We start from the raw sequence: 14049 nt of genomic DNA, 5'->3' as shown, positions 1-14049 counted from the left end.
TCCGCAAAAATATCTGTGACATACAGTGTACTTTTTCAATAGACGGTGTCCACTTCTAAAAGTGAGATTAGCTGGGCCACATCTCCAGTGTATCGTGTGCGGTTAAAAAATGTATCTGTGACATACAGTGTACTTTTTCCGTAGACGGTGTCAGCTGCGGACACTGAGATTAGCTGCTCCACATCTCCAGTGTAAAGTGTGCGCATCAAAAAAATATCTGACATCCAGTGTACTTTTCCGTAGATGGTGTCAGCTGCGGAAAGTGACATTAGCTGAACGACATCTCCTGTGTAAAGTGTGCGCATCCCAAAAATATCTGTGACATACAGTGTTATTTTTCCATAGTAGACAGTGTCCGCTGCGTACAGTGACATTAGCTGCGCAACATCTCCTGTGTAAAGTGTGTGCATCCCAAAAATATCTGTGACATAGTGTCCTTTTTCCGTAGGCGGTGTCCACTGCAGAAAGTGACATTAGCTGCGACACCTAAACAGTGTAAAGAGTGCGCATAAAAAAAATAATCTGATATCCACTGTACTTTTTTCGTAGACAGTGTCCGTTGCGGACAGTGTCATTAGCTGCACCACATCTCCAGTATAAAGTGTGCGCATCTAAAAAATATCTGTGACATACAGCATACTTTTTCCGTAGACGGTGTCCGCTGCGGACAGTGACACTAGCTGCGCCACATCTCCTGTGTAAAGTGTACGCATCCGCATAAATATCTGTGACATACAGTGTACTATTTCAATAGACGGTGTCCGCTTCTGACGTTAGCTGGGCCACATCTCCAGTGTATCGTGTGCAGTTAAAAAATGTATCTGTGACATACAGTGTACTTTTTCCGTAGACTGTCCACAGCAGACACCATCTATGGAAAAAGTACACTGGATGTCACAGATACATTTTAGAAGCTCCCCTCTATACCAGTCTGTTAATAATGTCTTGTTTATTGTATTCTTATCATTTGTGGTCATGGCTACGGCCAAGAGATATCCGAAGAACCCTAGGGAGAGAAACAACAGGAACAACCTAACCGAGCTAGGCGTGTCTTAGCTGACCTGACTAAATGGCTTGTTGTATGCCCTAAGCCATGATCGTGGGTAGGCCTGTAAGTGGGCAAAAACCAAGCCAAGTAGGGTAGAAAAGGAACTCTAATGGCATGTGCAAACTAATCCCCAAGCCAACTGCAAGGCGTCAGGGATCTAGAGCAAAAAATTTGGGGTGTATGAGGCAAGGCCAGAAGGAGACCTACAACCCATCTTGTGGATGACAAGGCCAGAGACATGATGCTCAATATTGCGGATACTGCCCCAAAGCGGAATGGAGGACCGGAAATACGTTGTGAAATGGATCATGAAAACCAACTGAACCTTGTAAAGTTTTGGTTCTAGGGAGTACTGGCAATGCCCTAGCCTCAGGAGATCGTGGGACCGAAACCTAACTGCCTAGACTATGCAGGAATGAGGGCCAAAAAGAACTATGTAGATAGGAATAGAATCCTTGAGTAGTTCCCCAGACAACAGCTATCTGCTAGCCGTGGTCCGCGCGTTGTTCTACTGTGTGCCCCTGAGAATTGTTTTAACGCTTGAGACGTGAAGACCGACCTACTATCTGAATCTTCTACTGTGAAGAAATGCTGAACCTTGTCCAAAACACGATTTAACGTGGTTGTAGAGAGTCTGAGGTTAGTGCGGCAAGAAGCTACGAAGCCATAATATACAAGATTCTGTCTATGACCTCCCATGAGTGAGGGAATGCAATTGCAGTGAAGCTACCGGCGAAAATGAATTCCTAGACGTGGTAAAAAGGCAAAGACTTTGCGCGGGGACCTGGTTGACAAGATATGGTCGACTACGATCGGAGACTGAAATGCTAGAGGGAATTACCCTGCTTGTTCCTCCTCTGGCAGGACCTGAACGAAAGCATAAACAATTAAAGCAAGACGAAATATCTGCGTAAGACATGACAATGATGCTGTAGGGCGAACCGGACCAGTTTGCGGTCAAAACATAAAGTGAGCGATCAACATGGATTATTAGGAAATTAGGGAAGCAGGTATGTATGTGATACATACGGGCCAAATCAGCCCAGATGGACAACCAACCAGGCAATCAGCCCAGCAGGACTGAAAACAGTCATTGGGCCCCCGAAGCCATGGGGCCAAAGCAGTCATCGGGCCCCCAAAGCCATGGGGCCAAAGCCATCATCGGGCCCCCGAAGCCATGGGGCCGAAGCCATCATCGGGCCCCCCGAAGCCATGGGTCCGAAGCCGTCGTCGGGCCCCCGAAGCCATGGGGCCGAAGCCGTCGTCGGGCCCCCGAAGCCATGGGGCCGAAGCCGTCGTCAGGCCCCCGAAGCCATGGGGCCGAAGCAGTCATCGGGCTCCCGAAGCCATGGGGCCGAAGCAGTCATCGGGCCCCCGAAGCCATGGGGCAGAGTTTTTTTTTTTTTTTAAATCAAGAAATTATGACTATAATAAGTGACCTGAATAAGGTGCAGGTGAAATTAAACCATGAGCCTGACCGATGTGGCAGGCGATACCTAAGATAAACTACGTGGCCTGAATAACATGCAAGGCGAAATATCGTTAGGAACGAGACATGACCGACGTGGAAGGTGACCCCCAACATGAATTCAACTGCATGACCTGAAAAGACGAAGGGAAACGTGACAGAAAATGGAGATAATAACGGACATTAACTAAATGCAGCCTTGGGGAGTCGCATAGCCATGACCCCCTCCAACCGCAAACCTGGGACACTAACCAGCCTACAACCATGTCGTACCCCTAACAAACAAAACAAAACATGAAAAACGGTCAAGGGGCCCCCGGAGCCATGAGGCCGGATCAATCATAGGGCCCCCAAAGCCAGAGGCCCCCGAAGCCAGAGGGATGACGTTACGGTGACGATAAGTAATTAAAACGTAAGCCGGACCTGATAGGATATGCAGAGGCTTGAATGATTGGATTGGCTAGAAGGTGGCCTAAGGAACATAACTGCCAACAGGCGTTGAAAATATAGACATTAGAAATCCAAAGCACGTGCATACATAACACTAACCACCGCGAACCATAAATGTAAACATGAAATTGAAACAGAAATGGGAGAAAAACAAGAGCCTGAGTCATTGCAAGTTCGCTAAGAGAAGTCTCTTATCGTGACAAACAAATGAACAGCTTGTGAAAACATAGCAGGAAACTTACTCCTATTGGCCGACTGACCTCCGCTGAGGAGCTGTTTGGTGAACTGGGGCAGGAGACCAATCTAAGTAAATACGAACCAGAAGTAAAAGGAGACCAGTCTGAGTGAATATGAACCAGGATTAAAGAACCAGAGCGGTGGGTGCAGACTGCCCCGGTGAGACTATTGAGTAAAACCATGATGTAGCAATGAACAGGAGAATGCAGCTTTGAGTGGAAGCAGAGTACAACACATGATGTAACAACAAATGGGTGAATGGAGCTTTGGATGTGAGTGGTACCTAAAAAACATGGTATGGGCGCAGCTCCGAGTATGGGTAGCGCATGAAAAGCATGGTATAAGCAGACGTATGAATGCAATTTGAAAGTGATCAGAGTATTGACGTGATGCGAAGGCAGACACGTGAACGCAGCTCTAGTAGTGAATGGAGTATAGGACAAGATGTAAAAGCAGACATGCGGATGCAGCTTTGGATGTGCACAGAATATTAACTTGATGTGACAGCAGACATGGAAAGCGGCTTTGGTGAGTGGGGTATATGACGTGGTGTAGCAGTATAAGTGTGAACACAACTCTGGGTATAAGCAGAGCATGAAATTTGGTATAACAGCAGCTCTGGTTGTGAACGGAGCATAACATAGATGTAACAGCGACATGAATGCAGTTCTTGAAATGGGCCTGGAAAGAACCTGTAGTAGTATAGGACGTGTGAACGCAGCTCTGGGTGCGAGTAGAGTAAACCCGATATACCGATAGAGTGGGGTTTGGCAGAGACTTATTCTAACAACAAAACATGACATATAGCGTAGTATCAGCAGCGGCTGAACCTGACGGTCCAGTTGTCACCCAACATTTAGCTTGTCCTGGGCGATCCAGGTAACAAGACAAATGACATAGCATGGTATCTGCAGTAGCTGAACCTGGACGATCCAGGTGACATACAACATTTAACGTGGCCTGGGCGATCTAGGTGACATACAACATTTAACGTGGCCTGGACGATCCAGGTGACATACAACATTTAACTCAGCCTGGGCGATCCAGGGGACATACAACATTTAACGTGGCCTGGACGATCCAGGTGACATACAACATTTAACTCGGCCTGGGCGATCCAGGTGACATACAACATTTAACGTGGCCTGGACGATCCAGGTAACATACAACATTTAACTCAGCCTGGGCGATCCAGGTGACATACAACATTTAACTCGGTCTGGGCGATCCAGGTGACATACAACATTTAACGTGGCCTGGGCGATCCAGGTGACATACAACATTTAACGTGGCCTGGGCGATCCAGGTGACATACAACATTTAACGTGGCCTGGACGATCCAGGTGACATACAACATTTAACGTGGCCTGGACGATCCAGGTGACATACAACATTTAACTCGGCCTGGGCGATCCAGGTGACATACAACATTTAACGTGGCCTGGACGATCCAGGTGACATACAACATTTAACGTGGCCTGGGCGATCCAGGTGACATACAACATTTAACGTGGCCTGGGCGATCCAGGTGACATACAAAATTTAACGTGGCCTGGGCGATGCAGGTGACATACAACATGTAACTCGGCCTGGGCGATCCAGGTAACAAGACAAATGACATAGCCGTGATCTGCCGTGGCTGAACCTGGACGATCCTGGTGGCATACAACATTTAACTCGGCCTGGGCGATCCAGGTGACATACAACATTTAACTCGGCCTGGGCGATCCAGGTGACATACAACATTTATCTCGGCCTGGGCGATCCAGGTAACACATAACATGTAACTCGGCCTGGGCGATCCAGGTAACAAGACAAATGACATAGCCGGTATCTGCAGTGGCTGAACCTGGGCGATCCAGGTGACATACAACATTTAACTCGGCCTGGGCGATCCAGGTAACAAGACAAAAACATATAGTATCAGCCGTGGCTGAACCTGGACGGACAAGGTAACATGCGGCCTGTGCACCTGAGAACACATGCCTGTGAGTGAGGCTGTGGCTCGTATATGAAGAGCCTCCGCCCCTCCCACAAATGCAGGTTGACTAATCAGCCTTACCAACATGTGTAACTATTTCTTGATGTAAAGTTCCATAGAATTAACCGCCTACTGACCGCCTAAAACAGGATTGCGTTCCGGAGGCGGTCGATTCATTCCTCCTGGACGCGCCGGCGCGTCATCTCGCGAGAGGCGAGATTTCCTGTGAACGCGCGCACACAGGAGCAAAGCAAAGCAATCCTTCAGATGCCGCGTTCTTCAACAGTCACGGCATCTGAAATCAATACTAAAGCCTTTCAGGGGTTGATTAAATGAATAAATAAATTGTACTTACCTCATCCATTTTAGTGCAAAGAGGGTGCCACGGCTATCTTGCTTGAATATTTCCTTTGCTATTTTAGTAGAAATAACCTAACTTTGAAATTTATTTAATAAGTTTAAAAATATTAAATTCCAGCACTTCTTAAAATTGAAAGTCTTCAATAAATATCCATAAAAACAGGAAACACAATCCAAACTCTAAGCCATTGTAAACTAAAAGGGTTCCTGCTCATAATTCAGTATCAAGAACACCTCTAGTTTTTAAAATGTGTAGCCTTTGAAAATGTGTAGACTTTGAACTGTATCAACTATTTTATGAATATTAAATTAATGGGGTCTTTTATCAAACTGGTATAAAGTAGAACTGGCTTAGTTGTCCATAGCAACCACCATCAGATTCCACCTTTCATTTTCCAAAGGAGCTGTGAAAAATTGAAATGTGGAATCTGATTGGCTGCTATGGGCAACTAAGCCAGTTCTACTTTACACCAGTTTGATAAATAACCCCATAAGACTTTAGGAAGCTCTGGAATTTTTCACATTTTAGATTTGTGCTGATGTGGGCCAAGGAGTTTTTTCAGCAGATTTTGATCAGATTCAGTTAAGCTGAGATGGTATGCATTCTATTTATTTATGCTTTTTATATTAAAGTTTTTTTTTATAATTATATCTTGCCTGTGGGCCAATTATATTTTGATATTATTGCATATATGCTATTTCTTTTGAACTACAAATACTTAAATAGACTCTGATGGCAATGAAGTTAAGTAACTGATGCTGTAGTTCCCGATATACGCCTCAGAGCGCCGCTGTTCACCAATAAGGAAAATATTCTACAAATCCAGAATCACCTCCATGATGTAGACAGTGTTCAACAGAAAGAAGAAATACACAGCATTTCACACTAGGATGTGACATGGTTCAGACTCCTAAGAAGAAAGACCTCTCTCTGATTCTGTAATTCCACTGGATTATAACAAGAAACTCCACTGTTATATTTCTGGTAGGAAGAAGGATGGCTGGATTAAAACTGCAGGAAGGACAATTAATCAAAGGACTCAGATGGCAAGTAATATTTCAATTTTTATTTTCCTGGATGTGTCATTCAGTCTTTTGTCAGATTCATTATTCTATTAATGAAGAATTAAGAAAAGGTTCAATTGTTGGAAATTTTGCAAACGATCTTCAATTAAATGTTAAGGATCTCTCCAGTAGAAAATTACACATTGTATCTGATCTGTCAGAGAAATATTTCAGTATAAATCTGGATAATGGAAATCTATACATTGCTGATAGGATAGACAGGGAGACATTGTGTAGAGCTGCAGCTGATTGTGTCCTTACATTTGATGCTGTGGTAGAAAATCCACTAAATGTCTTCAATGTTAAGATTGATATTCAGGACATAAATGACAATCCTCCAAAATTTCGTCATAACATATTGACATTAGAAATGAGAGAATTGTCCTCTCTAGGAAGAAACTTTGTTTTACAAAATGCAGAAGATTTGGATATAGGTATTAATTCTCTGATAAGCTACAAACTCAGTACAAATCAGTATTTTGCTCTTGGAGAGAAGGTCAGCTCTGATGGCAGTGTATTTCCAGAGCTCATACTAGAGAAACCTCTAGACCGAGAGACACAAGACAAGCATGAACTCATTCTAACAGCTTCTGATGGTGGAAATCCTGTACAGACAGGCACTGCATTAATAAATATCATTATAACTGACTTCAATGATAATTCCCCAGTATTTACACAGGATGTATATAAAGTAAGTGTTAGGGAAAATATACCAGTGAATTCAACTATTCTGCAGGTCAGTGCAAGTGATGATGATGAAGGCATCAATGCACAGATCACTTACTCTATTAGTACCACAGTAGATAATATTCTTGTTGATTCCCAAAATGGAGAAATTAGAACATGGGGAAACTTAGATTATGAAGTAAGAAATTATTATGAAATTTCTGTGCAAGCGCAAGATGGAGGAGGCCTAGCTGCTCATGTTAAAGTTTTAATAGAAATAACAGATGAAAATGACAATGCTCCTGAGATTACTATAACCTCATCATCAGATCATATTCCTGAGGATTCCAACCCTGGAACTGTAGTGGCTCTGATTAAAGTTCATGACCGTGACTCAGGAGAAAATGGTGAAGTTCAATGTGCAATAAAAGGTGATTTACCATTTGAGTTAATATCATCAACTGGAAAGTTCTATAAAATTATTACAAAGAGTGCTCTAGATAGGGAAAAAACATCATCCTACAACATCACAATACAAGCCTCAGACAGAGGTTCTCCTGAAATGAGTTCTAGAAAAGTAATCCAACTCAGTATATCAGATATCAATGACAATGCACCAGTGTTCGAAAAGTTGATGTACTCTGCATTTGTGACAGAAAATAATTTACCAGGAGCTTCAATATTTAGTATTCAAGCAAGAGATATGGACAGTGAAGACAATTCTAAGATAACATATTCTATAATGACCAAAGCTAATAAAGAAGATTCCCTGTATTACTATATCTCTATAAATCCCATAACTGGGGTCATTTATGCTCAACAGTCATTTGATTATGAGAAACATAAAGAATTTAATATCCAAATCATTGCCAGAGACAGTGGATCCCCATCTCTGAACAGCAGTACAACACTAAAAATATATATAGTCGACCAGAATGATAATTCACCAATTATTCTCTACCCATCACCAGAGGTTGATAGTTCAACATTTGAGATGGTTCCTTGGACTTCTGAAAAAGGATCTTTAGTATCTAAAGTGGTGGCAGTGGATGCTGACTCTGGACACAATGCCTGGTTGTCTTACTTTTTACAGTCTTCAGAACCATCACTCTTCACCATTGACCAGCACACAGGGGAGATAAGGACTTCACATTTATTTCAAGAAAGAGACATCATGAAACATGGAATTGTGGTTCTAGTAAAAGACAATGGGATTCCATCCCACTCAGCTTCAGTCACTATAAACATGGTGATTGCAGGTCATTTTCATCAGATCCTTCCTGAGCTGAGCAGTCAGTCTAACAAAGAAGAATCTCAGTCCAACCTACAATTCTACTTGGTAATAGCCTTGGCATTGATTTCATTTCTCTTTATGTTGACTGTGATTATTGCAGTTGTCTCCAAATATAAAGAGTCAAAGTCTTCTACCACATTTGGATCTATGAGTACAAATCTATATCCACCAGTTGATCCCAGATTCATTTCACAGTTCAACAATGGAACATTACCTCTGCCATATTCCTATGATGTTTGTGTAACTCTCGATCCACATGACCAGGAATTTGCATTTCTTAAACCTCAGCACAATGTTCCAGTTGACAGTCTAATAGATGCTGATGATTCTGGCATTGGAAGTGAAAATTTAAAGAACTGTCCACCTATAGATAATGTCATTTCACAGGTATGTTTTTATGACATTTGTAAATCAGCATTTATCTGTTGATACTTAAAGGGAACATGCTATAGAGCAGGAGATGCAGAGCAAATTATTAAATAGTTTTGTGGGAAAAGATTCAATATAACTCGGATTTCATTCATTTTAATTTCTTGCTCATTCTTTGCTTTAAAGTCGAGGAGGCGGTCCTATCAGTGATTGACAGACTTCCCTCTAAGACTGTATTAGCTGTCAATCACTGATAGGCCCTCCACCTTAACTTCAAAGAAAAGGTCATTAATATTTGATTGGTGTGATAAAACTGCCAGCACCCCTGCTAATTAGTAATTTGAAGAGTCCGTATCTAGGCCTCTAACTAAGCCAGTGTATCCTGAGTCACATGACCTAGGCGTAGCTCAGTCACACTCATGTAAGTGTGTCTATTATGCAATTCCAAGCATATCCACTACATAATGAAGTCTCTTAGTCTCTTCAATCAGTTGAACGGTGGCTGTGATAGGTGTTGGAACCCCATGAATCAGATATTAATGAACTATCCTGAGAATGCTGTCAATATTTTTCCCCAGAAAACATTTAGTATATAGTTCATGCAGAAAAAATATCTTGCTATCATAAATATATCTAAAACGAATACCTATATATATTTTTTTTAATTAAGAAAGCAAAAGCAAAAAGGAAAAAAAATTGCATATGTTTGTATTTTACACACACAAATTCCACTATACTATTGCAAAAATTAATATATGTATATTTTTTATTTTACTTTTATACGAATGAAAAAGGGGGATGTATGTGTGTACACAGTCTGCTATACTATTTGCTAATACTAGTAACTATTCCTATAACTTTCAAATTTTTTATTTTCTGCATTTCACTTTTTATTAATTTTTATGATTTTTTAAATGAATTTATTTACTTATTGTAATTTTTATTTATTTATGAAAAAAGTGAATTAACTAGTGATGATCAATCATGCTCGGCCAAATACCTGTTCGGCTCGAGCATCTCGATGCTCGGCACATGGCGGTACTTGGCCAAGTACCACATGTGCTCGAGCGCAATGCTCGAGTCTCCTCCCTGCACCTTTTTTTTGCCTGCTATGCAGCCAATAAACATTCAGGGAGGTACTGGCACGCACTGTAATGCCGTAGCGATGTTGGCTACTGGCATTACAGTGATTGGCTGGCCAGAGCATGTCACCGGGTGCTATAAAGCACCCGATGATACGTGTTCGGCTCAGTTTTAGTCAGGGAAAGCTGAGCATAGGAAGGGATAGACAGTGTAGGGAGTGTTATTGGAAGATTTTTCTTACAAAAACTTTTCAGAGACCCAAAAGTCCTTTTAAGGAATATTGTGTGTAATAGCAGCAATATATGTTTGTAACGCAACCTGCGCTAAATTGCTCAGTCTTAGGGCTCATGCACACGGACGTGCCTTTTTTTGCGGTCCGCAATTTGCGGATCCGCAAAAAACGGATGCCGCCCGTGTGCCTTCCGCAATTTGCTGAACGGAACAGGAGGCCCATTATAGAGATGCCTATTCTTGTCCGCAAAACGGACAAGAATAGGACATGTCTCATACTTTTTGCGGGGTCACGGAACAGAGCAACGGATGCGGACAGCACACAGAGTGCTGTCCGCATCTTTTGCGGACCCATTGAAATGAATGGTTCCGTATACGGACCGTATACGGAATCAAAATACGGTCCGTATACGGAACGCAAAATACTGTCGTGTGCATGAGCCCTTAGGGAGAGTTGTGCATAGGAAGGGACAGAGTGTAGACAGTGTTATTGGAAGATTTTTATTAGAAATACTTTTCAGAGACACAAAAGTCTATTGTGTGTGACAGCAGCAGTATATTTTTTTTGCGCATCCTGTGCTAAATAGCATCTAATAGGCCGCTGCGGAAAGTTAAATTCTCTGCGACACATCTCCTGTGTAAAGTGTGAGCATCCCTAAAATATCAGTGACATCCAGTGTACTTTTTCCGTAGACGGTGTCCGGTGCGGACAGTGACATTAGCTGTGCCACATTTCCAGTGTAAAGTGTGCCCATCCCCAAAAAATCTGACATCCAGTGTACTTTTTCAGTAGACGGTGTTCGCTGCGGACAGTGACATTAGCTGCGCCACATCTCCAGTGTAAAGTGTGCGCATCCAAAAAATATCTGACATCCAGTGTACTTCCATAGATGGTGTTTGCTGCGCACAGTAACATTAGCTGCGCCACATCTTCAATGTAAAGTTTGCACATCAAAAAAAAATCTGACATCCAGTGTACTTTTTCCGTAGACGGTGTCCACTAAGGGCAGTAACATTAGCTGCGCCACATCTCCAGAGTAAAGTGTGCTGATCCAAAAAATATCTGACATCCAGTGTTCTTTTTCCACACTTGAGAGTTGGTGAAATGGGGACCTAAGTGTGACTCATGCTTGTCCGTGGTCCAGGCTGGGGTTTCAGTAAGGTCTAATACATTACCCTCTGTTATTAAGGAATATTCTGATGTGTTCTCGTCCCTTACTCCAGAGGTTCTACCCCCCCATAGACCTTATGATTGCGCCATAGAGCTAATTGAGGGTGCTGAATTTCCTAAAGGTCGAATTTATAATCTTTCAGGGCCCGAACGCAAGGCTATGGAAGATTATATTAAGGAGAGCCTTGCTAAAGGGCATATTAGACCTTCAGTCTCTCCTATGGGAGCAGGGTTTTTCTTTGTTAAAAAGAAGGATGGTGGTCTTAGGCCTTGTATTGATTACCGGAGATTAAATAAAATCACTGTCCAAAATAGATACTCTCTCCCATTGATTCCGGATTTATTTAACCAGGTTTTGGGGGCAACCTGGTTTTCCAAGATTGACCGAAAGGGGCATACAATCTAATCCGAATCAAGGAGGGAGACGAATGGAAGACAGCGTTCAATACTCCGATAGGACACTTTGAATATCAGGTGATGCCTTTTGGACTCAGCAATGCCCCAGCTGTGTTCCAAAACTTAATGAACGATATTCTTAGGGAGTTCTTAGGTAAATTTATTATTGTCTATCTTGACGACATTTTGATATTCTCTCCTGATTTCGAATCTCATGTGTCCCATGTCAAACAAGTATTAGAGGTGTTGAGGGAGAACCAGCTATCCGCTAAGCAAGAGAAATGTGTCTTTGGTGTACAGGAGATACTGTTTCTAGGGCATGTTTTGACTCCTCACGCCTTTAAGATGGATCCTGGTAAGGTTTTAGCAATTAAGGAATGGGTAAGGCCTTCATCCTTAAAGGCTTTACAACGGTTTTTGGGTTTCGCAAATTACTACCGTAAATTTATCATGAATTTTTCTGTAATTGCTAAGCCATTGACCGACCTTACTAAGAAAGGGGCGGATTTGGAGAATTGGTCTACCAAGGCCATTTCTTCATTTGAAACATTAAAAAAGGCATTTAGTAGCGCTCCCATTCTGATCCAGCCTGATCAGGAGAGACCCTTTATTGTGGAGGTGGATGCGTCCGAGGACGGCGCAGGAGCAGTCCTTTCACAAGGTCCTGCTAGCCTCACTAAACTGAGACCGTGTGCCTTCTTCTCTAGGAAATTCTCTCCCACGGAGAGAAACTACGACATAGGGAATAGGGAGCTGTTGGCCATTAAATGGGCATTTGAGGAGTGGAGACATTTTTTGGAGGGGGCAAGGCATCGAGTAACTGTTGTCACTGACCATAAAAACCTAATGTTTCTCGAGTCCGCTAAGAGGTTGAATCCCCGACAAGCCCGATGGGCTCTGTTTTTTACCCGTTTTGATTTCTCCATTACGTTCAGGCCGGGAAGTAAAAATGTGAAGGCAGACGCATTATCTCGGAGCTTCCATGCTTTTCAACCCACTGAGACGCCGCCTGAATCCATCCTACCAGCAAACATCTTCTTAGCGGCTCTAACCCAGGATATCTCGGCTCGCATTAAGGCTGAACAACATCTGGCACCGGCATCCACCCCAACAGATAAGTTGTTTGTTCCCGTACAATTTCGTCTCCAGCTGTTGGGTGAGTGTCACGATTCTGCCTTTTGTGGACATCCGGGTATTGAGGGCACTAAGGATCTGGTTTCTAGATCTTATTGGTGGCCCACTCTGACCAGGGATGTCAAGTCCTACGTGTCAGCCTGTGAGGTTTGTGCCAGGTCTAAGACACCTAGGACTCGCCCTGCTGGTAACCTACGACCCCTACCCATTCCCAGTAGACCCTGGTCCCATATCTCGACGGACTTTATAACTGACCTACCGCTGGCGGAGGGTAAGACTGTGGTTTGGGTAGTGGTCGATAGGTTTAGCAAGATGGTTCATTTCATTCCCCTGTCTAAACTTCCGAATGCTAAAACCCTGGCGTCTATTTTTGTGAGAGAGATTGTTCGTTTACATGGCATCCCGGAAAATATTGTTTCGGACAGGGGTGTACAGTTTGTGTCCAAATTCTGGAGGGCCTTCTGTCAAAGATGTAAAATTTCGTTGTCTTTTTCTTCCGCCTACCATCCTGAGAGTAATGGGCAGACTGAATGCCTTAATCAGTCTGTGGAACAATTCCTGAGGTTGTATGTTGCTGATGACCAGCAATTATGGGTCAAATTCCTTCCGTTGGCTGAATTTGCTCTGAATAACCGTGTCAATTCTTCTGCTGGGGTCTCCCCTTTCTTTTGTAACCATGGTTTTCATCCCCGTTTTCATTCTGGGTCGTCCGTCTCCTCCTCTAACCCTGAAGCTGATAAACTCTCCTCCGAACTGTGCACAGTTTGGGCCCGGGTTCAATCGAACCTAGAAAAGGCTCAAAGTTCTCAAAAACTCAAGGCCGATAGGAGACGTTCAAGGGGGGTGAACTTTCAGGTTGGGGATAAAGTATGGTTGTCCTCCAAGAATCTATCTCTCAAGGTAGCTTCTAGAAAATTTGCTCCTCGTTTTATTGGACCATATAAGATCACGGAGGTGATTAACCCGGTATCATTTAGGTTGGAGCTGCCCGAGTCATTCCACATTCATAATGTGTTCCATAAATCTCTACTTAAAAAATATTTTGAACCGGTAGTACCATCGAAAGCCTCGCCTCCGCCGGTTCTTGTTAATGATG

At 43.0% G+C, this 14049-nt stretch overlaps 1 protein-coding gene across 17 annotated transcripts in view; it reads left to right on the top strand.

Moving 5' to 3' along the window:
* Positions 1 to 14049, top strand: part of LOC121008795 (protocadherin gamma-A5-like) — a 321828-nt gene that overhangs the window by 234812 nt on the left and 72967 nt on the right. The window contains exon 1 of one of the 17 annotated variants that reach the window (XM_040441554.1): positions 6437 to 8956. The exons of the other annotated variants lie outside the window; for them this stretch is intronic. Coding sequence (XP_040297488.1) covers positions 6542 to 8956 — 2415 coding nt within the window. The 5' untranslated portion in view covers positions 6437 to 6541. Of the gene's footprint in view, positions 1 to 6436; positions 8957 to 14049 lie in introns of those variants that run through there. 17 annotated transcript variants of the gene reach the window in all.

This window comes from Bufo bufo, chromosome 1 (assembly GCF_905171765.1).
Source record: "Bufo bufo chromosome 1, aBufBuf1.1, whole genome shotgun sequence".
Classification (NCBI taxonomy): domain Eukaryota; kingdom Metazoa; phylum Chordata; class Amphibia; order Anura; family Bufonidae; genus Bufo; species Bufo bufo.
The sequence above is the reverse complement of the archived record's forward strand: the minus strand, read 5'-3'. Positions and strand labels throughout refer to the sequence as shown.